Raw genomic sequence first — 27,247 nt, 5'->3', positions numbered from 1 at the left:
TTGTCCATGCGAAGAAGAATAGAACATTGTACTTTGTGTTTTGCGAAGCTTTTGGTCGGAAAGGAGCCTGAAAGCATCTCTAAACAGTTTATATGCAATCTGGACTTCTCTGCGGACCAGGTACCGCCACTCGATATTGGTCCACAACGGGCACCCAAGCCAGTGAGACTTACATCTGATTCTAATATACGATTGGGCGCAGAGGGGAAGATAGTCCTGCCATTCCAGGCGTCTAAATGGTATATCCACCATTGAATCTCTAGGCGAGATTCTGAATCTAGAGTTATAAGATCGTGAAAGGCGAGACCTTTGCGCAGGTGGAGAATTTTCAGGCATTGTAGAGCTTGGTAGTGAAGAAGTCCTACCACTCTTGCAAGGGACCTGAGGGAGATCTGATCTTTGTGAAGGGTGTGAATGAGTTCTTTTTTGATCGAAGACACCTTTGAAGGGGGAAGGTGGAGAGTAGCTGCGGTGGAATCTATTAGGAAACCCAAGAATTCTATTTGTTGAGTAGGGATCACAATAGACTTTTCTGAGTTTATGATTAAGCCCAGATCCGAAAGGAGTGAGCTTGTTAACTGAAGATGAGAGTAAAGAGATTGTACCTTTTGGTGCATGAGAAGGATATCGTCTAGATAGATTATCAGTCTGATACCTAGCAATCTGAGATGGGCAAGAATCGGTTTCATTACTTTTGTAAAGCACCAGGGGGCCGAAGAAAGCCTGAACGGAAGGGAAGAAAACTGATAGGTTTTTGAAAGCCATTGAAATTGTAAGAATTTTCTGTGAGATGGGTGGATAGGAATGGTAAGATAGGCGTCCTATAGATCCAGTTTCACCAGCCAGACGTTTTGAAGTAAAATGTCTCTGAGATTAATTATGGTTTCCATTTTGAAATGGTGATAAGTTATGAATTGGTTGAACGATTTGAGATTGATTACTGGTCTTAACTTTTTGTTTTTCTTTTGGACCATGAACAGAGAGCTCATGAACCCCGAGGGATTGGGAAGAGAAGGCTGGATAGTGTTTTTCTGTAGGAGTGACTGGCCTTCTGTTGTAATGAGAGAGCACATTTCTGTAGAAAATTTTGGAGAAGGTGGAAAAACAGTTTGGAATGGAGGGGAGTCTAGCTCTATGTGATAACCCTGGACTGTGTGTAACACCCAAGGGTCTGATGTAATTGAATGCCATTTTGGAAGAAAATATTGAAGGCGTCCTCCCATGGGAAGGCCAGAAAACGGGCTTACCTTGGGAATTGTTTGATTTGGAATATCGTTGTCCGTGGCCGCGGAAACCTGGGGGTAGAACTGAGGCTTGTAGTCTTGGATGTTGTTGAAGGAGCCTCTTGAACCTTGATTGCGATAGGTGCAGCCGGTAAAGGGTCTCCTGCCTCTACCGGCCCGTGCAAAAACACGTTGGCTGAAGACGTTTTTTTAAGGATTGCTGAGCTTTATCGATAGAGGAAAAAGTTGTAACATATCTACTAAGATCCTTAATGAAGGAATCTCCAAAGAGTTTACCATCCGCTTGGATGCCAGGATCGAGCGAAGCGAGATTTGCCAGTTTCGGGTCCAGCTTCAAAAGTAAACCTTTTCTTCTCTCATGGATAATAGCCGAATTGGCGTTTCCCAAAAGGCAAAAGGCTCTTTGAATCCAAAGGGAGAGATCTGTAGGATTGATAGTTATATCCTCCAATCTGGCTATTTCAGCCAGGTCAAAAATGCGGGCCAAAGGGCCAACCACATCTAGTAGTTGTCCAGGCTTTATCAACCCCTTTACGAGGGTCCTTACCAAATTTGGTAAAAAAGGTTATTAGGGATTGGTCAATGGAAGGAGTGATAGTTATGTTGTACAGTAAAGAAGGTCTAGGACACTCCGATTTAAATTTTTCTTGAGTTTGTTTATCTAGTGGAAGACGCAGGCAGGAAGCAATATAGTCCCCAACATGGGAAGAAGGTAACCATTCGGTGGAGTTGGGATAGTGGATAAGGGTAGGGTCAAACATAGGGACGCCGTTGGAATCCACATTGGAGAAGGACGGATCAGAAATGGATACTTTGCTTTTCTTAGGAGGGTGAGGGGAAGAGGTGAAAAAATTGTCACCGGTCATATCGGATTGAATTAAATCATCCATATCATCATCGTCAGTGTCCAATACATTTGATATAATCTTTTTTGGCACTTCATCTATATTTTTTTATTTTGATTTGCATTTGGAAGGCAAGGAGTTAGTTTCTCCCAGGCCTCCGTATAAGGAGGGGAATTCTTCTTAAAATACTAAGTCCTCAGTCTGGTGTGAGGAAAGCTCACTCGTCAGGTGTTAAAGGAGTCAACCTGCATTTTCTGCTTTCCCCCGCAGAATGGGCCCGTAAAGTATTGGACATCATACTCTTGAAATAATTTTCAATATTTTTTTATATTTTGCCCATAGAAGCCTGTAGGGCTTGTTCAACAGAAGACTGAATAAAAGCATTTAGGTCCTGTGTAAAAGATTCCCCATCGTCATTGATGTCAGGCATCAAAGGGGAACTGTCAGACTCCATGTTAATTGAAAGGCTGTGATAATAAACAAGACTGTGAGGAAAACGGCATATAAACAGTTAAAATTAGATGGTAAATGGAGAAGACACTCCCCTGAGGCGTGTGTGAAACGAGGCCGGTGTCCAACCAAAGCGGAAGGTGGAGACTGAGGCCACGCCCCCTGAAGCAAGACGGTCCCAGTAAGTGGCATGAACGTGAGGAGCATCTGAGGAAACTGAGGCCGATAGAGCAAAACGTCCCGAAGAGGCGAAATATGTCGCATCTATGGAAACCAATGTTGCGTGGCAGCAGACTGACAAACTAAAAGCGGTGTGGTGAGGAATTGCGCAATGGCACAACAGTTACAAAAAAACTTTATAGCACGAGCCGAGAAGGACACTGCGGCAGGAATTGAGGGGGAGAAAGCAGGATAAGCGTGAGCGGACCAGCGCGACTAAGGAAACCGAAAGGGTGCTTTCCGAAAATACTAAATAAAACAGTGAAATACCATGTAACACAATATAATATTAAACATTGAAGAGACCAGAAGAAGAGTACTTATCTTGACTGCGAGCAGCAAGAAAAGGGGGCTGCTTGTAATCAAGTGGGTACTCTATGGTCCTAGGTGTTGTGCCATTGGTGCTGTATATGCCTATGTTTTTGTTCCCATTGGCTAGCCTGTTGCTAAGCCTCTTGGGATGTGTAGTTCTTGACTGCTGCTATTTTATTAAAGCATGAAAAGAATGCATAATAGGAGCCTCCGGTCTTGACATAAAATTAGTCCCTGGAGGGCATAACCACATAAAAACAGAATGGCACAAAGTAATGTAGTAGAACCGTATATTTAGTCTCTAGAGGGCGTAGTGCCTTACACATTTTCAGGCCTACTGCAATACTAAGAACCATACAACACAAACTGCTTCAAGCTGTAAAACAAACGTTCCAGCCATGAGAGCTTGAAAAGGGACTGAACTGTGGGAGGGTTTATTATTTTGGGGTCCCCACTAACCTGGTGTGGGGTTGAGAGGTGACCTAAAAGGAAAGTGTGGTCCTATCGTCCTAGGACCACCACAGGCTGAGTTATGGGCAAAAATCTTTTGGAAAAGAATGCTTGCAAAGCATTATGGGGTGACTGCAGTGACTATTGTAGTATCGGCTCTCCCGCTGTGCCGGAACAGCAGCGTTGCAGATTTCTGTGTTTTTTTTAGTAAAGAACTAATCAATTATAAGTGTTTTTGGGAAAGCTACGGAGTGTGACGGGGAGAGACCATAGAAATGACTCTGATTAGGTAAAAGTGTGAACAATGTGACCAGCGCTCCAATACTATCAATGGAGTTTGTGATGTTGGTGCTGGGAGGGCCATGGCTGCCATGGAGCACAAAGGGGAGAGACGAAAGGAAAAAAATAGTTCACCCACGCTGAAGTATATCGGCAGTCATGCAATTATCCAAGTAACGGGGTCAGTCTGCAAGGTCGTAACAAAACCGCCGCAAGGCGAGACAAACATAAAGCAATTAACAATGACATCAAGGGATTTTTAAAAGGCAAGCCCAGGAATGAGTGAAAGTGATGGGCGTGAGATGGGCATGTTTAAAAGCCCACAATGTTAACAACTGGTTAAAGCACTTATGCGCTCAACCCAAAAAGCAAGCATAGTAAGAAATATCTGATTCTCTGCTGGGGTCTTTGGTTTAAGGTTCTTCCGACAATCAGATTTTGAAATGAGCATTGTAAAACCCTTTGTTAGGCCTGGCTTTAATGTGCATAATTTATGTAAGCAGCATTTATGAGCCTCTGTTGGCATAGTAAAGTCAAACCTTCATCAAGCACATAGAGCACACCTGCAGGCAAAATGCAAATCCTGAGTAAGACACTAAAATGTAATGGGTGATGAGTTAGTGAACGTTCACAAGGTAAAATAGTCCCTTTTCTTGGCCAAATACTCTAAAAGAGGTAGAATGATACACCAGGTGCCTAACAATATTAGGTGACAGAGCAGTACTCTTCTAGGTAGAACCAAAGCTCACTCTGAGAACCAAAGCTCACTCTGAGAAACAAGAGGCATAATTCTCTGCTGATGTAAAACTGGTGCACATTTTAGTCTTTTGCCTTCTTATGCCCCAGTCTGACTTATGGGCCTATACAGAAGGGGCTTGAATCCTTAAAGTGTCTATAGCCGGGTTGCCAACCTTTTCTGTAAAACAAGCTACGTATGTTCAAGAAAAACATCTCGAATTACTAATATTAGTGTTGTAATAATTACCACATTAGACAAGATTGCATTAGTGACGCCCTTTGGAAGATTACCAGCAGTTGTCACCCCAGTACAGGGTTGCTAGTAGTGAGCACGTCAGTGCATACGTAAGGGTTGCAAGAAGCAATGTACAAAAAAGGCTTTGCCTATTTTGAAATAACTTCCCAAGTGTGATGCATAGCAGCCATGACAGCAGTGTCTCTGGCACCAAGGTAGTATTAGTAAGAATGCTCCTGCAATGCCACGTGATATTATCACTGAAATATGTGCTTTAAATTTATTTTGGAAATTCAACTATTTTTCTCCAAACATCTGCTTGTGAGTTCTGAAAATACACGCAATTTTTTCTCAAGTACACATTTTTCAGGTTTGGTATACATATATTAATTCAGCCAAACAAAGCTTCAAATTTAGAAGATTGGAATGTATACAAGGAGAGCTATTGACAGGTAGGTGGGGAGCTACCAGTAGCTCACAAGGTTCTTGATGCAGAAGCCTGGTCTATGGCATGAGATGTTTCAGAATATTCACATTTTGGCATCCCCTCATTTGGTGTTACATTTAGGCCCATAAATAGCGGGCTTAGCAAGCTACTAAAATATTGTTCTTTGTCTTTTTTAAAGCAAGGGAGTTTGTGGTAGGCTTAGACTTCTTTCCTATCAAGAGCCTTTTCTTAGGGACTTATCTTGGAAGCAGATGAAAGTGTGTTCATCTCTAATATATCGCATAACAGGTGGTACTTTGTGTATCTATCACAGGGACGTCATGTTGGAGATATCACATGCATGCACAATTGAAGAGAAAAGCAGTCAAGCAGACACTGTGGTTGTGACTCCTGCTCCCTAGGAAACGAACAGAACTGTTTGTGCCCTCACCACTCAGACTGTGCAACGCTTAGCTGTCCATAAAGTGTGATTTATTTTGAGCCCCTAAAAGTGAGTTTTGGTCCAAAGTGGGCAATGTTCGGTAGTACTGATTTTTCACTTTACCTAAGATACAGATTAAAGAGTTCAGTCTATGCACACTTCTTGTGACTCCATTATTCCTACTCTTCTGTGCCCTGTTCTTTGTCCTGGTGAAGCGACATGAAGTGCCATGAAACGTACTTCCAGCGTTTCTTATTCAAACAGTACAAGTTCGATGTAACATGTCCATTAAGAATTTAAATATATATAATTATTAACAACAGTGGTCCACTAGGTGAACATTTTGAGGCTTCCCACGTTGCACAAGAAGGCCAACATTAGCCATGAATTACGACTCATATATTTAAAAAAATATGTGCTTGGGAGCGTGGTTAGGGAATGGACAAAAGATCTTTCCGCCTGACGGTGATGATTGTGCTGAAAGCTCCTAACAGTCGGGAGCACTCTTTGGTTACGCCTTTAAAACCTTAAATGTTTCTCAGCTTTGAAACTTAGGCTATTTCTCACCTTTTTCAAACTACATCATGGTGCTTATAATAAGGAGACACCTGCCTACTAATTCTGTCAGTCCTGATGAAGAGCTTAAAATTGCAGACAAGGTAGAAATGTCTTCAAACCGCAGGAATCAGATTGAGCCTCTTTACAATTAATGGAAATGCAATGCTGGTGGAATTGATTAAATTTGAGACCAAGCTTAGCTACTGTTTTCTTGTTAGTTTGCCTTTTATCTATGTACAGTTTTAGTCACAGTTTTTTTTTACATTTTTTTATTTTTTCGGAACACAGAGGGCTTTTCCGTTATTGTGTATAATATGCATGCTAATATTTGCCTTCTTGTAGAACGCGGAAAATTATAATGAACTTTGAAATGAGCCCCCTAAATGTTCTCAGTGCACGAGTATTTGCTAAACATTTTTTTCTAGTGTTTCATTGAGAAAGCTATTTAAACTTTCTTGAAGGAGGAAATGTCACTGATATTCCCCTTTTGAGTTCAGTGGTGCTGTATTACACAGTTACCCTAGGGTGCAACTGGTATGTGCACCTGCATTGTATGCCCAGAGGCACTTTGGTCTTGACAGAAGGGGTCACAGACAAATGTGCACCCCCAGCTGGCTGTAACACAGATTGTGCAGCTGCACATAAAGCACCAGAACAATCCTCGGGGGCATGCCCTCATTTGCAAAGGGGCGTGGTTCCAAGCAAATGAGGGAAACACTTTGGCTTTGCTCCCACACTGTATTGTGTACTCAGGTGCACAGGCACAGAGATTGGCAGTCTGCACCACAAAGAGGTGGGGGATCATATCCAGTGCGCCCCTCAATGGACCCTTGTGAAAGAGGGTCCCTTTGAACCCCCAGGACATCCCCCTGCAGTTGGGTTCAGCCCTTCACTGCACCCACCCTTAAGGGGATCTAATCAGACTCAATGTTGCCTGCATTATGAAAGAAATAGCAGCTTCTTCAAATAGTCACTCTGCCTTTCACTAATGAGTGCCCCGAGACAAGTCTAAATTTGTGTCTGCACACACCATCGTTGGCTGTTCTCAAAGAAAGAAAGGAAGGATTATACAACCAAATCAGGAATGTCAGCTGGTGTTTAAAGTGTGCTATTTCTACTTGAAACTGTTTTTGCTCTAAAGGGCATCAGTTTGTTACAAGGCACATCTTGTTTTTGTTTTTCAGTACCTCTACATAGGTTCTGTGAGGTAAAAAGGCCTCTTTGCTGCTGAACTATATGCTTGTATTTGCCGCAGAAAATTAGTGCCGGCACACATCCCGAACTTCTTCCCAAATTTGTCAGATTAGTTAACCTTGACAATGTTTTTTTTTTTTTTCATTTTCTGTGGTCTCTTGAAAACCCAATGTGTAGTGTTTGTATGCGTGGGAATTACTTGGCAGTGCTTGTACTACTCCTTAAGAGTTTTTAGGTCAACCGCGCAAGCACTCTGGCCTGTTGTAATGTATCTGTGGGCTTTTAACAATGCCCACCCCACGTCCATCACTACCACTCGTTCATGAGCTTGCTTTTCAAAAATCCTTTATCATCATTGGTAAATGCTTTATGTTTGTCCCTCCTCGGGCAGTTTTGTTACCGCCTTGGCCACTGACCGTGTTACGTGGATAATTGCACGTTTGCCGATACGTGAGACTGCGAGCGAACTTCTTTTTCCTTTTGTGTCTCTCGTTCATGCTCATGGCGCCCATGGCGCTTTGAATCGGCTTACTTATGCCAACTGTTCTACTTTTCATTTTCAATTTATGTGGCAAGAAAAGTCCAGTTAGGAAATTACAACGCTAATAGCTCTAACTCGAGCAAACCTGAGACCCATTGCATTGCAAATGCTTGTTTTGTTGGTCGAGGCTCCGTCCCATTGGCTCTTAAACCAGTATTGTTTTGTGTTATTTGATTGCTGAAGAGATCTGAAACTGTTTTAGGGAAAGGCAAGTGATCTGTATTTGCAAAGACCTGTATTTCCTGTGGATGTCTGCAGAACTACGATGTTGAGCCTTCTTTCTACGCTTTCAACAACCGTTGATGTCTTGAAATTAATTCTGTAGTTGGAGAGGAGTTTATTCAAGTAATGTTCCAGAACTAATATGTTCATCAGTTTATACAAGCCCCTTCCTTGGCTGAGATCTACCTGAAAGTCCATTCAAGAGATTGGACAGATACAAGAAGAACATTCTGATGGTAGGGAGGATCCGGTTATACATTGTGTGTTCAGTAGAAGCTCTGAGCACGAGTAGTCTTATAGGAGCTTATGTCCGATGCTCCATTCCAGCCGTTGTGTAGTTGAGGTGTAGGTTTATCTTGCCACATGATTTAGGAGCTTATGTTGAAGACAGAACTGCCTTGCTGTTTTTATAAAAATATTTTTTGAAGACATTGTGGGCTCTACTCCAGAGGAGGCATTCTTTTCTGTTGTGGATCAATAAAGGGTTCATCTCATGAGCCCAGCTGCAGTATTATGGAAGGTAAATATTTCTTTCCCACCACCTAACTATCCCTTTAGTTGCTTCTGCATCGTACAACCACCAATCATATGACTATATGTATAGCAAAAGACCTTGTATGCAGTCAACATAGCAGCACTTTTCTGTTCTCTATAAAAGTAAATATGCTTCTTTTCTTTGTTTCTTTTTCATGTCTTGCCAGGTCTGATGACTCTGATGTCGAGTTGCTTCCAGCCCCACATGCTGACAGAGGATCTCCTAACCCCGAAGATGGAGTATTTGATTCTATTAATCAAGGTTGGTACGGAACGTATGCTATTTGGTGAATATATAGGTGAATGAGGAGATTTGTTGAGCACAGCATCTCAAAGTTACTTGGCTCCAGGCCCTTATTGAACCTGAATCATGACTTGCACAAATTACTATGCATTTAAAGATTGTACGCGCTGTTCCTGTTGCTGATGTCTTTTAGGAATGATTAGTCATGGCCAATACATGTAAAAAAAAAATAAAAGAGTGAAAGCTTGTTGATCGCGGGGGGACCACAGTGTAGTCTTAGATAACCAGCTTTGACTTAGTTATACAGCCAAAGCCAATCAGAGCTGGATTATGTCTCATTCCAGACAGAAGTTGTGCAGTTGGCACTCAAATGCCGTGACTATGGATGAGATGTCCAACTCTGGTGTGATTTGGAGATTGAAGTTGAAACACACTGAATTTTCTGGCCATCCTCGAAGCCTAGGCAAATTCAGATGTATAAGGAGGCAATGCTACAGGTATTCCGAATGGTCTGGGTCACATGGGCCCATTGAGGCCCCAGTAGGACATTCCCCAGTGGGATATTCCCTAGCACCAGTTAAGCTTGTTCTGCCTCAGCCTGGCCCTCAGGCAACACCAGTCCCCCCCCCCCAACCTTCCCCTCACCTCAGCACTCCTGCCATAGACTGTTTTTGATACCCATTTCAGCGCCAGCCCTGGAGTCCACCCTGTTTCTGATGTCTGATCTGGAACCAACTTCAGGCCTATGTCTTGCTATAAAATAACTAAAGCACAAACTGCTAATTTTGAAGATTCCCCTACTTCTCCCTTGCCTTGACACGAGTACTATGAGAGGTTGGGTGACATTTTTTGTTTTGACTCCAGTGTAGTTCAGGGGCTTGAACAGGTACCACACCACAAAGATGAATATGAGGAGGTGGACATTTTACTCCCCATCATTATACAAATGCTAGCCTCAAATCTCTAGAATACTAGTGGTTTGGACACTTCATCTAAAATTGAATGGGATTTGCCATTGATTTACCCAGCTCCTCTCCCCCTACCTAGTAGAGTGTGCCCATTGCAGTGGGCCATAGTAGATACCAAGGTGAACCTACTCACCGACATTTTGAAACCTGGACAGTCAACTACTGATCACTTATCACCATTCAATGAAGCCCTGACTGAGGCTCAGATCCCTTCCTGTTCCAAACAGTGTACAGCATCTCCTGTGAACACTCAATTGCTCATAACCATAGGCCTGTTCATGGGGGCCCACCCTCCCTGATGCAGCATCTGACTCGAGAGAGTTTTGCCACAAAGGCTTTGGTGTGCAAGGTACAAGGTAAACCCTAATGCGGTGTCTCCTGCGCCTCCTGATGGAGAATCTGAGAGGATTGACACACTTAGTAAAATAGTTTTTTTTCGTCTGCCAGTCCTGCCCTACATTTGGTGAATGCAGTTTGCCTTTTAGGCCATTATACACACACACTTTGGGGAACAGTGCATGGCCCACTGTTCCTGGAGACGTTCGAGCTACAGTTGCTCAAACCATACGTAAGACCCTGGAAATGGCCAAATACACACTAAGTTTCAGTCCGACTAGCCCTTGGGCACTAGCTTTGTTTTTAGATAACATAGTCGGATGTGTGCTACCAGGTGTCATTGATGTCTATGCTTATTGATGGGGTCAGGCTCTTTGCAGTAAAAACTCTTTGGAACTAGCAGGGCTACAATTCACTCAATGGGATTATTCTCTCCAGATCATTAATTCCACCAGCAGAACTGGAAATTCTAGAGGTGCTTGAAGGGCCTTGCCTACCAACAGATGCAGCCGTCACAGGCTATCAAGCCTATTTGTGGCTCCAGAGACAGGCGGTGGTAGCAGGCCACCAGCAGATGCAGTAGCCTTCACCCTCTTCCTCACTATGGACGGCTGCATCAAGCCACTTTAGTTCTCCCTCCAAGAGTTATATTGACCCAGTAGTAAGTACAATCCAATTTTGCTTGCCCAGCTCTCGTGCAGTTACTTTGGATCAGTGGGTACTTACAATTGTTCAGTTTGATTACGCCCTTCATTCTTCACCCAGTCTTCCACCATGTTTCACCAGTTTATGGTAAGTCAATGGCTAACAGAGAGCATGGCCCAATCCTAACCAGATAAATTCAGGTACTACTTTTCAATTGTCCGATCAAATCGTTGCCTGAGGAGGAGAGGGGAACAGGTTGTTACTCGGGTATTTTAGGGCCTGTAAGAAGGACTGTGGTTTGAGGTGATATTTAATTTGCCATTTTTGGATATCTTCCACAAGAAAGAAAAGTTCAAAATGTGAGTACTGACCCCAGGCCCTGGTGGCCACGAATCGCAGACACTGAATGGTGCCTTTGGACTTGTAGGATGCGTACATTCAGGTACTGATACTGCAGTCCCATAGGTGTTTCCTCTGGTTCGTCATAGGGTCAGCAGACTTCTTACAGTTTATCGATCTGTTCTTCGGCCTTACCTCAACGTCCCTGCCTCCCCCAGGTGGTCTGGAAAGTGATGTCAGTGGTCTCAGCTCATCTTCGCAAATTGAGAATTGATGTATTCCTATACGTCAATGACTGGCTGCTACTAGTGAGTTCACCTCATTTGATCTCAGATGACTAGAAAACTACTGTTTGTTGCTGGCCAAAATGAGGTTCTCCATCAGTGAGCTGGAATACCATTTTCATTGGGTGCAGAGGATTTTCTTTATAGTGGCCATCTAATCCTGGACATAGTGGCCTTGACATCTTTCTTGCCACCATAACAAGTCCAGGACATGCAGACTGTGATCTTGATGTTACTGGATTGTGTCCTGGTTCCATTTGGTGGTTCTGAGGCGTCTTGGTCTCCTGGCCTTGTGAATACTGATTGGCACATGCAGGCTCTGCAGCGGAACCTTCTGCTTCTCCAGTATTGAAGTATCTTTCGCAGATTCACATGCTTGAATCATCCCCATCGTCGACGTGGGAGTCCCACAGCAAATGCTCACTGCAAGTACAATTGTTGGATCAGTTGTGTAATAGACATCACAAAGAAACAAGTCACCGTATATGCACAATAATTACCAAAAGCATGTGGAGAATCGCCAGTGAACACATGTCTTGAGCCCAATGCCCTGAGTGTCAGGTAACCTGTTTTCCAAGTCACTAACCTTTTTAGTTACACTGTTTATTCCAGACCTTCTCCCATTTAGGGCAGCCCTGACTCTGATATACCACATGTTCGGAGCGTTGCCATCAATCCAGGTCAGTTTCCCAGTCTTCGATACGTTGGGGGAAGGGGGGGGGGGTTGATCCACTCCCCAGGCCCATGCTATGTTGCCCTTACTGACCCCCGCAGCAAGTGTTAACCATAGTTTCTGATATTTAGGCCACACCTCCTCGACTGGTATGTTCAAGTGAAAGAAAGTACCCACCAGACCACAACCCCTGGCATGTAGAGCAGAATCTCACCTCCCCACATGGTGTAGGAGCATTCTAGAAAAGTATGATCTGTGCAGTATCCTTAGCTGGAGGAGGCAGAAATGAGAACGGGATCCTCCTGGGGCTCTGCACCACCTCCACCCACTCAGTGTCCTCAATAAGTCCAATGTCCTCTTCTCAAGCATCCCTCAACGCCTTAAGGGGATCAGGGGAATTATTCATTGAGTTCATGTTGGTCAGAGAGATGTCTTTGTCCTACATGTGATCTAATAGGAGGCGATCCTCCAGCGGTGCTGCCTCAGGTAATTGTTCTCCCTCCAATATGTGTTGCTTCAATGCATGCCCCAATTGTAGATGTCTAAAGCACTCTGTCTGCTTCACCTTATATTTATGCTTCAAAGCCTCAAACATCTAGTGCTTGTCCTCTCTAGACATCCCCTAAATGTTCTAAAACAAGCAGATCCCATGTAGAAAACCCCTCTAAGCCACCAACCTCCCATAGAAGGTCACTGTCCCATAATTGGGTCCTGTCTGTCAGCCTGTCCTACCATTGAAGGAATCTAGCAGCTTCCTGCCATGCCCTCACCACTGCTTGCTTATGGCTCGGCAGGCCACCCTTGCGTCCTTTCCTGTATAGCAGCGGTGGATAACACTGACTTCCCATGGCCTCCCGATCCACATGATAGACTGGCTCATTGCAATCTGTGAACACCCAGTCGTTCACTGTTATCATCTGTGTCGTCCAGTAGTATTTGGGTATGTCTGGGACCAACAGTCTCCCCCCCCCCCCGTACACCCCTCTTTGTAGTTTGCTGAGCTCTGTTCTTGAACTGCCTCCTTCCCAGAGGAGTTGGCATAACTCATAATCTACCTTCGTGAAGAAGTCAGAGGGTATCTTGTGGGGTATGTTCCATAGAACATAGGGTAGGTATAGGAGGGTCATCATATTGAAGAGGACGGCCCTGCCCATCAGAGAGACAGGTACCATCTGCCAGTGGGGGAGCAAGTTGCTCCCTAAGAATTCTGCTGCATTACGTGTAACGTAAATACCCAAATAACAAAATCCATCTTGCACTATTGGAGCCACGCACCTTAGCAGCAGGCAAGGAACTCCTCCCGTAAGAGGAAAGACAAGGGGCACAGTTAATGCAGTATCCAGAGTAGTCTCCGAATAGCTGGAAGATATGCAGTATTCTATCCACTGTGAGATGAGGCTGCATGGCATAAAGCAGATTATCATCGTAGGGAGATTCGTTCTTCCCATTCTCCCCTCCCCCGCTAATGCCCCATATGAGTGGATCTTGGCAGAGCCATGTTCCCAACAGCTCGAGCGCAAGCACAAAATCATTAGGGACAGTGGTGGCCATTCTTGCCTTGTGCCCTTATGTAGGGCGAACGATCATGACAATGCATTGCTGGCTCGTACCCTAGACAGCCGGTCCTTGTAAAGGAGTCTAACCCACCTGCAAACCCTGGGCCTATTCCCAGTCTGGTGAGAGCTGCAAACAGATGAAATCAGCACAGATCACTCAGCCTAAGGAGCTGCTGTCATATGTAGTACCTCATATAGGCACCCCAGGTTTAATCAGGTTCCCCTATGTGAGAGAAAGCTGGATTGGTCTGGATGTATCACTGTGGTGACTAGTCTTCTTAACCTGGTCACAAGGGCCTTCACCAATACCTTTGCCTGTAAATTTAAAAGCAATATAGGTCTATATGAACTACAGTCTGTTGGCGGTTTATCTTTCCAATGGATAACTACTTTAGTGGCTGCTCTCTGATCCTTGGGCAGGCAGGCAACCCTTGTCCTTGGCCCACTCAGAACATATCCAGCATATGTCCTGCGATTTTGTCTTCTATGTATTTGTATAGTTCCACTGGCAGGCCAGTATAGTTAGGCCCTGACGCCTTTCCCGAATGTATGTCTCGCATTGCCCCTTGTATTTCCTCCACCATCGGGTCTTGTCTTGTTCTAGCTCATCTCTATCATCGTCCAAGAGTGTTGGGAGAGAAATGTCTTTTAGGAGATCAGCACAGTCCTCACCAGATCGAATGGTTGTGGACACATATTTTTCCTCCACGGTATATTCTAAAGCAGTGGAAGTAATGAACGTAGCTTATAATTTCAAAAGACATTGACTTTATTAGCTTATCCACGTTATTTACAAAGAACCAAACTCTGGCCAATCAGGCAACAGCACCCTGTAGAACACTCCCAGCATAGGCATCTTCCCTCATTTTCTACTGCATGTCATGTGAAAGGGAGTCTTCCTGAGCTCTTCTCAGTTCTTCAGATTTGGTTATGTCCCGATTACATCAGCTGTGTTTCAGTATGTGGGAACTTTTGAAGAAAGGACTTTTAAGACCTCGTAGGACCTGTAGAAAGAAGCGGCTGCACTTGGGAGATCCTCATAAGGAGTGTATCTATTGCCTTCACCTGGCCCACAAGGTTAAGGACTGTACAATTTGTAGGACTTTTTCTTCCAAAAATCTCAAAGACCGAGGATGAATGCTTTTTTTTTTTTTTGGTTCCACAAATTAAAGTCCAAAACTGCTATTGTTTCTGAGGAAGAGGATAGTCTGTTGCATCACAGAAAAAAACAAAAGGAGAGCGGTCACACCAAGGGTCACCACAGGGGCACAGAAAATCCTTAGACACACCATGAGTCTTCAAAAAGGCATCTCTCATGGAGAAAAAATGGAAAAGGCTTCTTCAGAATCTAGATCTGAACCTTTAGCTCCATCTTTTGCCCTGGCATTAAAGTCTACAAAGTCCTCATCAGAACCAGTCAGTGGAAAGCACAACCTAACCAGGAGAGCCTCATCCATGACGGAAATGCTGTTAAAATCATCGACGGCAATGAGAGCGCAAATGTCACTGATGATGACCATGTCATGTACCATCACTCTGTCGACTGCCACCTCATCGATGACAACCACTCCAATGACTGACAGTCTCATAGACGGCAACCATACCAACACTGTCGACAACTCTGTCAACAAAGACTTTGCTGATGGCACAAACGGGAAAGAGGATATCTGCGTCAAATGGTAAGAAGTCGCTCATGTTAATTTTACCAACTGCATCATCACCGCCACCGTGGACGTGGGACAAGCCAGTACAAGGTATTCTACGCCCGAAGCTTACCTCTCCTACCAAAGTGTCCCCATTGCCACTGAGTCACTTGTTAGATGTGGAAGAGTCTGATGAGGATGATCAGGGGCCCTGTCGTACAGCTCACAGTCCATACTGTGAGCTGTACCAGGAAGATGAAGGGGACTATTATGAACCTGCTTATCAGAGGCAGCAATATATTGAACAGCCAAGACAATATGTGGAGCAGTTTCATCACTTCGCTCCTCCAACCCCTCAGGGCATGATCAAGATTCAAGTAGCCTTAGCCCAAGATCCAGAGGGCATGCTGCAGGACTATTACAAATGCTTCCCAACACCAGCAGGAGTGCAGTCATCACCAATGCATCCACCAATTCCTGCACCTAGATCACCAGAGCCTCTGCCACCACCTGCTAATCCCAGAATTACCCCAGGGTCACACAGTGCCATGCCTCCTCTGGACGATCCATCCTCAGATCATGATGATGATGATCGGGTGCAGGGTGGAATTCACTGTACCCAATATGTAACCAACAAATGGATTGATTACCTCATACCAACACCACCTTCTTTAGCACTGCAACCAGTGGATTCTCCACCAGAGGACGTCAGTGGTTTCCACACACTTATGGAGAGAGCAGCTAAGCATTTTCAGCTTCAGATCACTATCAAGCATCGGATTGTTTTCTGTATGATTTTAAAGAACTGTCTAGAAAAACAGTCAAAGCAATACCTGTAATGGATTATATCTGGGAGAAAGTAATAAAAATAATAAACTTCAGCCACGGTTACAGTGGTTCTGCCAAGAATAGCCAAAAAATAGAAAGCTCTTGAATACTCACTGGGTTGTCTAATCGGACATCCAAAACCGGACTCTGTTTTTAAGCATGCTGCTCAACACCAGGCGAAGAACTTGTCCACACCAATATCAACACCACCTGACAAGAAAGGCAGATGCCTTGGTAATATTGGAAAGCACTTCTCAGTCATGTCAGAAATGACCTTCCATGGGGAAAATTCTCTGGCAATTCTGGGCAGATAGGATCGCCAAATGTGGTCGGACTTCGCCACATATCTGGACTTCTTTCCAGAAGATGAGAAAGCAGAAGCAAAGAAGATTCTGCAGAAGGGGGAAAGATCGGCGTCTGAGGTCATAGATTGCTTTATGGACATGGTCTCAATAGTATTCTGACAACTGGCAGGATCAGCTGTGCTTAGACATCAGGGTTGGCTCCAAACTACAACGTTTTGGCCTGAGGGACACTCAGACTTTTTGGATATGCCCTACGACAGTGAGGCCCTGTTTGGCAAAGACGTCAACTCTGCCTTGCAAGCAATTAAGGCTGATACTGGCATGCTAGGTCCTTAGGAAACTTAGTTTCAGAAAACACCTTGTGGGGTTTGCGGATGAGGAACCTATTCCTGTCAAGGACGATACCAGGGGTACCAGTCATACCAATCCTTTCAGCAGCCCTTTCAATCTACCTACCTGCAGCACTAGCTGTATCCAACACCACCAGCGGCAGCTTACTCCAAGCAACCACCATGGAGAAAGCAGACAGCATCAGCCAGAGACACTAGCAGGAAACAGTGACAATGTCATAGTGCTGGTTACATCCTCTACATCACATCATCCTGTGGGAGCAAGAATTTCAAACTATTCCATCAATAGAGGAAGATCACTACGGACAAATGGGTCCTGGATCTCATCACATATGACAATACCTTGGAGTTCACCCAAATTCCACCTCACACTTCCCCAAAACGATCATTGCCGTCTCATCTCCATCTTCTCTGAAAGGAAGCGTTGGCTGTGTTACCCAAGCATGCTATAGAAGAGGTTCCACACTAAGAAAGGAATGGGCTTCTACTCCCGCTTTTTCCTGGTCATGAATAAATCAGGGGAGTGGCACCCCATTCTGGATCTCAGAAAGCTGAACAAATACCTACAACAGCTATCTTTTCATATGATCACCCTTCAGGAAATTCTGCACCTTCTCAATCAGAGATTTCATGACAAGCCTAGATTTGCAGGATGCCTATTTCATATTCCTATCCTTCCAAGGTATCACACATTTCTCAGATTCACAGTAGCAGGCACTCACTACCAATTAAAAGTGCTCCCATCTGGTCTCAAAACTGCTGCCCGTATTTTTACGAAATGTCTTGCCCCAGTGGCAGCTGACTTACGACAAAAAGGCCTTCAGGTTTTCCCATATCTCGACAACTGGCTAATAAAAGCATAGACTCTTCGTCAAGTATCGATAACTACAACATGCCTTCAAATGTTTCAGTCTTTGGGCTCACAGTGCACTATTAAAAGTATTTTCGTTCTCCCTCAGTAAGGATACATTTTCTGGGAGCAACCCTAGATACATTGCAAGACAATGCATTCTTGTCCGCGGATAGACAAAGGAAACTCATGACACTGGCTTGCAGTCTCTCAAAAACAAAGTCAGTTTCAGTTTGCCTTCTCAAATCTCTTCTCAGCATTGTTATTGGCCATTCTCCTACTGCTTTATGCTTGTATAAAAATGAGACCTTTTCAGGAGGAACTGGACACACAATGGGTCCAAGTAGAAGGCTCATTCGACATTGTCATCCAGCTCACACCAGCAATGAAAAAAGCACTTCCTTGGCAGATAAACTATGACAATCTCTCATCGGGATTGCCGTTCCTGCCTCAGATTTCAGAATACGTCATTACAACAGACGCTTCTTTAGAAGGCAGGGGAGCCCCTTTATAGGTTCCTCAAAATAAATGGCAAATGGAGTCTGAAACAGTCAAAAATGTATATCAGTTTCCTGGAACTCAGAGCAATTTCACTTGCTCTCCAAGCTTTCTTACTGAGGATACAGGGATCATCAGTGTTGATACGAACGGACAACTCATGTCCGTATGCACTTTCTCGGCAAACAAGGAGGCTTTTCCCCGATTCCCTCTTATTTTTAGGCTTATTGGTTATGAAGAGGGAACCCTGCTGGCTAATACTCACTGGTCCATGATGGTCCAGACAGCATTGGTTCAACTGAGCTTCTACTATTGTCAGAGGGCAACCACATCCAGTTTAGAGCCCCAGAAAGATTTGCTGCCAATCTTAAGCAGGTCCTTCATCTGAACCCAACTTCTTTGCACTTATTGGCATGGTTTCTGAATACCAACACCCTAGCCCCTCTCGGGATTACTACACGGAAACATTCCTCCAAGAAAGCCAGTTGGGTCACCCCAGAGCTCCAGGAATCAAAGCGTTCATGCAGGAGGCTGGAGAAGGAGTAGAGAAACAGCAAATCCCCGCAAGACCTGGCCACCTTCAAAGCCGCCACAAGATCCCACCACAGCCTCATCAGGTTCTCCAGGAAATCCGCCATACAGGACTGCATCAACTCCACCACCAAAGAACTCTACAATGTCATCCAAGAATTCTCCAAACCACAAGCCGAGAACACAGACAATCCCTCCATCGCAGGATCTGTGACAGACTGGCCACCTTCTTCCACGGGAAGCCCCAAGACATCAATGACAGTTTCGGACCCCAAGACTCTCCGAGCCCACCAACAGCATCCCTGGCCGGACCAGCCGAACCCCCATGACTCCTGCACGCCGAAGGATACCCACTCTATCATGAGCAGCATCCACCTCTGCCCACAGTACATCTTCAGCACAGCCAACGCCTCGATCGCGCCCGAGCTCTGCAAGACCATTAACTGCTCCCTAGAGTCAGCAACCTACCCTGAAGACTGGAAGCAAGCTGACATTTGCCCACTTGTGTGCTACCCTTCCCAGCTAAAGTCGCTGAGAAAGCAATTCACACTCTGCTACGACAACACATCAAGGACAACAACCTCCTGGACGTCTCCCAATCAGGATTCAGAACCAACCACAGTATCAAAACTGCCTTACTCGCAGCCATAGATGACATCCGCTCCCTCCTCGACCACTGACAAACAGCAGCCCTCATCCTACTGGATCTCTGAGCCACCTTCGATACAGTGTCCCACCGTACACTGTGCGCCAGACTCAATGCGGCAGGTATATGCAGCAATGCCATTTGATGGATACACTCGTTCCTGATAGGAAGAACACAGAAGGCCAGGCTCCCGCCACACCTATCAGAACCCACTGACATCAGCTTTGGAGTATCCCAAGGTTCATCGCTGAGCCCCGTGCTGTTCGGCATCTACATGATCCCACTTGCCCCTATCGTCAGGAACTACGGCATGAGCATTGTCTCCTACGCTGATGACACCCAGATGATCCTCTCCCTGACCGAAAACCCCTCAACAGCCGTGAAGAATTTCAGAGATGGGATGGAAGCAGTCGCCACCTGGATGAGGGAGAGTTGCCTAAAGCTGAACTCCGATAAAACCGAGATCCTCATTTTGGGACCCCCAGCCGCCACCTCGGGACAACTCTTGGTGGCCCTCCACACTTGGCAGGCCTCCCACCCCTACACGCCACGCAAGAAACCTCAGCGTCATCCACGACTCAATGCTCACCATCACCAGGCAGGTCAACTCCGTGGCCTCCACCTGCTTCCACACCCTCTGACTCCTCCAAAAGATCTTCAGATGGATACCAACCGACTGCTGGAAAACCAAGGCACAAGCCCTATTCACAAGTAGACTTGACTATAGCAACACCCTATATGCTGGAACGTCCAAGAAGAACCTGAACAAGGTGCAACAAATTCAGAACGCCGCCGCCAGACTTGTCCTAGACATCCCCCGCTGAAAACACATCAGAACACCTGAAGAACCTCCACTGGCCCAATGTCAAGAAGACAATCAACTTCAAACTCCTCACATACGCCTGCAGAGCCCTCCACGACAGCGGACCAATCTACCTCAACCACCGCATCACCTGGTACTCCCCTTCCAGACCTCTTCGTTCTTCCCAGCAGTCGCTCGCCAACGTACCCCGCACAAAGAAGTCCTCGGCTGGAGGAAGATCATTCTCATACCTGGCAGCTAAAGGTTGGAACTCCTTACCACCGCACCTCAGACAGTCGCCATCACTGCCTCAGTTCAAGAAGGACCTCAAGACCTGGCTCTTCATCTGATCTCCGAGGACCCCCCTAGCAACTTGAGACCTTGTGGGTGAGTAGTGCGCTCTAGAAATGACTGATTGCTTCAAAAGCTTCAACAGCTAGATATTTCACAGGATTGCAGTTATATCATTGCAAGAGTCAGAGCTGATGCTGCAAACAAAACGTATTGCTTGACATGGAAGCGTTTTTGCTTATGGTGCCAAAACGCAAACATATATTCTATCTCATCGCCTCCAGAACAGATTTTGTCATACCTTTTCTCTCTGGCCAGATCAGGCCTGGTACATTCTTCCATTAAAGTGCACTAGGCAGCTATTTCGAGGTACAAAAGAGCTTCAGTTTCTCCTTCTCTGTGGTCTAACAGATTAATCACACAGTTTCTTAAAGGAATATTCAGAGTATTTCCTCCGATAAAGTCACCTCCACTAACATGGCAACCTTACACAGCACTGTCACTTTCTAACATATTCACAGGGCAGAACTCAAGTTCCTAACATGGAAAGTGGCGTTGCTTCTAGCTCTCGTTTCTGCAAGGAGAGTGAGTGAGCTCCAGGCATTCATGATTAGAGAGCCTTTCTTACAATTCAAAAATAATACTGTGATCCTCTGAATTAATCCCATGTTCATACATAAAGTTCCAACATATTGCGATCTCAACGAATCTGTTATGCTTAACACTTTCTTCTTGAATCTGCAGACACCTGCAGAATTTTTTTTTGCATACCCTTTATGTAAAAAGATGCTTGAAGTTCTAATTACATCGTACAAAGCATCTACGAACTGCAGACCAGATATTCATGGCATATAGAAACCATAACAAAGGAGGTACGGTTACCAAAGCCAACATAGCAAGATAAATTGCAGCAGCCATATAATTCTGCCATTCTAAAGCCGGTAAGCCTTTGGGACAAAGGGCTAAAGCATACTGTACAAGAGCAGTTTCTACAACAGCTGTCCTGTTTGCTGGTGTGCCTATCAAAAGTATATGATGTGCTGCATCTTGGAAGACAAGCACATTTTCAACAAGCACTACTGTTTAGATGTGGTGCAGTGCTACAGCTGTGGGGCAAGCAGTACATTGGTATATTTTCCAATGAGGTGAGGCTGGTATCAGCAGATGTGTAAGTTTGTACCCATCATCTGTTATTGTGTTTTATAACATAATTTTACAAAACATGTTCTGTAACTGCTAACTATTCTGATTTCAGCATGTGAATATATGAAAGATACTCCAGTACTGGAGAAACAAATTGTTACTTACCTGTAACTCTTGTTCTTCAGTATTGGTCTCTTTCATAGATTTATGTAGGACCCACCCTCCTCCCCTTACAGGCTCTCCTTCTTGTAAGTGGTAACTGTTTCCCACCAGTTCTTGAAAATCTGAGGGAAGATGCCTCTGCTTGGAGTGTTCTAGAGGGTGCTATTGGCTGGAGTTCAGTTCTTTATATATGCTTTGGATAAACTATTATAGTCAAAGTCTTTGCCATTACAAGATATATTAATTACCTCCTGTGCTTTAGAATATACTTTGGGATTCCCACCTCAACGACTGGGATGATTCAAGCATGTGAATCTATGAAAGTACCAATACTGAAGAACCAGAGTTACAGGTAAGTTACACATTTTTTTCAGTGGGCCCAGCATTGGAGATGCCTTTCAGACAATATCAGCATATTAAAAGTAGCAGCCCCAGAACGTAAGTGGTGGATGAAGGATACCAACATGAAATGCTGCAGACTGTTCTGCCTGCCGCATCCTGAGCTCATGGTAGTGAAGACACCTTTACTTTGCTGTGGTGGTCACCTAAATGATTTGGAGACCAAAGGCCTCTGTTTTCTAGTAAGAAGTGTCACTTGTCTGCCATATGCCTGACCTCAAGGCCTTTCTGCCTTCCATCAATAGAAAGGACAGTCCAAGTCATGACGAACAACATAACCACCATGTGGTACTGCAACAGCGGGGGAGAGGTCCTGCATCCTCTGTGTAGAGGCTCCAACTCTGCGGAGGTGGCTGGGCTGACATGGGATACCCCTGATGGTCAGTCACCTGGTGAGTTTCCTTGAAAATTGGGTTGGATGAACCCTTCGCACAGTGGGGTGTGCCCTCACTAGATATGTTTACCTTATTGTCACTGCTTATTGGCCAACCTTTTGCTCCCTGGAGTTCCATCCTCAAGAACCTCTGGGAGATGTTTTCCTCCTTTGGTGAGACTTCGGTCTCATTGCGTATTCCCACCTTGGCCACTGATCCACAGATTATGAACAATGTTAGGAGGGACTGAGCTCTGCTCATCTTGATAGTTCCAGATTGAGCTAGAACGTTTGTTACACCAACGTGCTGGATCTGAGCATCTGCCGTTCCAACGAGCCAGACAGAGTGAAAGTTTACCTGTCCAACAGGAGGGCAAAGTCCTGCACCTGAACCTCCTTAAGGCCGGGTAACGCTCTGCACGGTTAAGGCTTACTTATCCCGTTTGCCTGATCAGTCATTTTTATTCAAATCATACTTTGTGATGCGTTTCTCAAAAGGGATTTAATTCATTTTCTCCTGCTCCGTTTCTAAAGCTACAGTTGAGTGGATCATGAATTTGGTCCTTAATACTTTGATATGTATACACCATCTGAGTCTGTGCAGATTTGCACTTTGACCTTCAAGATAGATTTTCTCCCTGCCATCATTTCCATGTGCCAGTTCATTGATTATAGGTGTTGTCTTTTCAGTTGCCATAAACCACCTTTTCCTTCCGACAAGTTGGTGCTTTGGACTTGAGCGACCTTTCTGCCAAAGCTTGTGTCACCATTTCTAGTAAAGCACTCTAGCATGCTCCTTGCTTTCTTCTCTTAGCAGAGTCCACCACACTCTCTGCTTTCTTCTCTCGGCCACGTCCCTCTACAGAGGAGGTGAGGTTATGCTGGTTGGATCCTAGGTTGGGGCATTGGTTTCTGCATAAACACGACTAGGGCACACCAAGGTGGATAATCATTTCTATTAAGCAGTGCCATGGCCAAAAAGAAAAATCCTATTCATGCCTATTCCACCAGGGTGAACACTGGAACACTGCCATGGCGAAGGCATTCTGATGCTGGACATCGACGAAGCTGCCATATGGGGAGCTGTCCATGTTCGGCAGGGATTGCCGTATTGACACCCAGATGGGAGGGCACTGCTTTTGTACTGATTCCAAAGATAAGGAAGCTGCGCTAAAAAGCGTCCATCAGTTGAACAAGTTATTTACCTTTTGGTACTGCTACTTCTAGTGGTTAATCTAGTTGTAGATTCCTCACTGGCCTTTCTGGCTCCCCCTTCTATGGAATGAAATGGAAGATTGTAAGCTTCAAAATACACACTATTGATATAGTTGCTCTGGGTCTTAGGCCATGGAAGTAATAGGTTAATAAACTGACATCAGCACTCACAGGTGGTGCCTGTCATGTGCCTCAGTGGTACCTTCATCCTACTCGAAGAGATGACATAGTCCAGTGGCACCGTTTGCTGCCGTACAAGAACTATTGTAAGAAAAATTTCTGGATCCATTCTGGTGACTGCAAGCATTCAAAACGCGAAGGATCTGTGGCTGGAGTATAAACCAGACGTACATTTTTCGGCGCTTTCTGAATGTGAGAAGAGAAGCTTCCTTTAAGTGAAGAGGGTAGGGAGTTCCAGGTGGTGATAGTGCTTCAAGAGAAGCCCAGTTTCAAGGCAGAGTTTCTCCTGAAATTGGGAATCTCAGTATTAGAAAATATCTACGTCTAGGGCATTTCCTGGCACCAGACATGAAGAGCAAATCCAGTAGGAAAGGGGCGTTGTTTTGATACATGGCGTTGTGTTCTAGGCACCAGAGTTTGAATTGAATCCTCGCTATGATAGGGAGCCAGTGGAGATTTTGCCAGGGTGATCTAATCAAAAGTGAGGTACTTGCGAGCCTGGCCGCTGAATGTGCCAGTGGTTTTCAGTGGTGTGATGACAGATTATGAAATGCCTGTGGCTTTGGCAAAGTCAAGTCTTCATCACTAGGGTCTGAACAGCACCATTTAGCTGTTTTGTGGAATTATCAGATCTTTTCAGGGCATTAAGAAAGACATTTTTTTCTACATAATGTACGGGACTAGGGCGAGGGTGAGACCCAGTTTTATCCCAAGTAATTTCACATACTACTAGCTGTCCTTCGCCCAAGAAAGCCAAGAACACATCTGTGTTTCACCAAAAATTCACAAAGGTCTAAGTGAATTACTAACACTAGCTATTATTGTGTTGTCCTAATTGCTTTCTATTTCTTCCTCCGTTATTACCAAAACATGACTCTTCGTGAATGCTGATGATTTTGTATAGAAACTGAGTAAATATTATACTGCGTTTATAGCCAATTAATGGTACCTGTTTGTCCAGCGAGGAAGTGTATTGATACTCAAAATAGGGAGTGGGAATACTTTTTACAGTTATCTCTATTATGCTAACGCTCTGTGCTTTGAGGAACAATAGATTTTAAATTTAAATATGTCTTTCATCTGCAATACAAAACAACTCTGCTTTGGATTTGAACATGTGCACTGAGGTGTTCGTGATGTTTAATCCACAACATTTGCAAAGTAGCATATTTACAATACTTTACACAAATACTCTGAATTAAGTGGTTTCATTCATTTGCTAAGAATTCATCTCAAGAAAAAGCCACTCGTGGTAGCAGCAGGTAACTCCTGCATGCCTGTTTCTACCCGAGGTTGGAGACCTTGGAGACTGCTGGTTGGCTGGTTTGCGTGTGAAATGTTGTTAAATGTAACTAATCGGCGTTTATTTAAACTAAAATAATACACAAACATTTAACAATAAAAGTATTTGGCTGCTTGCAGTTAAATATGTTATTGTTTGTCTAAGATTTGTGGTAGCAAACATGGCAAGTTAGGTAACTTGCAATATTAAGGTTACTCGTAGGTAATAACATGCTTTCAGTAGATATTACTCAAATTGGATTTAATTTTTCAATACCTCATTTGGTTTATTAACGAGTGTGTGTGTTCTATCCTAATTCCAGTTTCCGCGATTTCGTTTGGCCACGCCCACTTATATCCCCTATTTTCGAATAAACCCTCTTCAATGCTCCGTCGCTGGGTTTCTTGGTAGAGTTTTAAAGGCATTTATTTAGGAAAGCTTTTGCATACAAAGAAATATCCATCCTATAAAAAGTCACATTAGCAAGTAGAGGCCCGTTCCTAGGAAAGAGCAATCACCTACATTCTCAGCAGGTCTTTGCTAGATCACTTTGTAAAACGGTGCTATTTTTTCTGTGTCACATTCCCGTTTTGCACGATAGTGACGCTGGCAACGAGAAAGTGACGTGATTTTCAAGGATCAGTCAGTGAAGATCTCTGCAAGGGATGGACGTAACCATGAACCATGTTTGTTTTCGTTTCAAGCAGTCTTCTGTTGCGTGTATCCTTTTTGTAGGCATGGGGCTGTTTTCCGTTTATGTCTTCAGCCTATGAAACAACGTGTTATCCCAGCTAGTGGTATCCGAGGAGAACAGGGCAGGCAGCTAAGAGGAGAAAGTAGTGAAGCTAAGGATCTGTCTGGTACTACTAATGACTTCTGTTGTTATGACTGGCGCCACTACTGTAGGTCCTATTACTAGTATTCTAACTAGGAGTGAAACTAGCATTACTTTGATAGTGCTATTACTAATGCTTACGAATATTTGGCATTACTAATGGTCCTACTGCTAGTCTTGCCACTGGTTGTTATATTACTACTGCAAGCATTTACCGGTACTACTACTGACTCCACTTCTAGTACTAACGCCATACTGGTAGTATTATTAGTGCCTCTCACAAGCACTCCCCTACCACTGGCAGTACAAACAGCATTAGTTATAGTATTACTGCTGCCAATAGCTTTGCCTGTGTTATGGGTAGTAGTTCTTACTCTCTGATGCTAGTGGAGGTATTGTTTTAAGACACTGGCTTTAGGGATTAAGAGACTAGGAACTACTACCCATAATTATGGGTTGGCGTAATGTTCAGTTCCACCTGCAGAATTGGCTGAATTCTGGCCACTCCACGTTACTACTTAACACGAAGTTCAGCGCAGATTCCGCCAATTGCTCTGAGGCAGAATATTGCTCCTATGTGGTGCCAGAATATGAGAGCTGGCAAGCGAGATTTGGCATCCTCCAGCATGATTTTATAACACAGATCGACACATGACATTCGCGGTCAGAGAGCTGCAGTTCGAGCAGATTGGCTGCAGTTCGTGTAGAATTTCTACTCAAGCAGCAGCAAAATAAACTTGAATGGCCATGCGCTCTTGTGCATCACATGCTGACGTGCGCTGATTTTCCGCGCTGCTAGTGCCAGTGCTATATTGCAGCACGAGCTGGATACTTCCCGCCTGTTGGCGGAATTCCGTTGAATCTCAAAGTTTTTCTGTAACTCTGCGGAGCAACACACTGCATGTTCCACCCACTCCTACCTGTAATATGCGTACAACTATTATTGTCATTAACAGAAGTAATACTACAACTAATACCACTCTTACTGCCAGTGGTCTGGTAGTGCTTGTTTTAATATTATATTAATATTGAGACACCAGTACTTCTTATACCACTACTGACATCAGAGATTAATAACTATTACCCATTACATTAATAATACAGGTACAGCTATTACTGCCAGTTGCAACAATAATACTGCAGCTAATGCTACTTGTACCAGTGGTGTGGAAGTGTTTG

The 27,247-nt window shown here is 44.4% G+C and overlaps 1 protein-coding gene across 1 annotated transcript in view; it reads left to right on the top strand.

Annotated features, from left to right (window-relative positions):
• SH2B3 (SH2B adaptor protein 3) overlaps positions 1–27,247 on the top strand; it is a 374,442-nt gene that overhangs the window by 331,901 nt on the left and 15,294 nt on the right. The window contains exon 6 of the mRNA XM_069214849.1: positions 8,858–8,952. Within this exon, the coding sequence (XP_069070950.1) occupies positions 8,858–8,952 (95 nt within the window). The remainder of the gene's footprint in view (positions 1–8,857; positions 8,953–27,247) is intronic.

The sequence above is a fragment of the Pleurodeles waltl genome, chromosome 11 (assembly GCF_031143425.1).
Source record: "Pleurodeles waltl isolate 20211129_DDA chromosome 11, aPleWal1.hap1.20221129, whole genome shotgun sequence".
NCBI lineage: Eukaryota > Metazoa > Chordata > Amphibia > Caudata > Salamandridae > Pleurodeles > Pleurodeles waltl.
The sequence above is the reverse complement of the archived record's forward strand: the minus strand, read 5'-3'. Positions and strand labels throughout refer to the sequence as shown.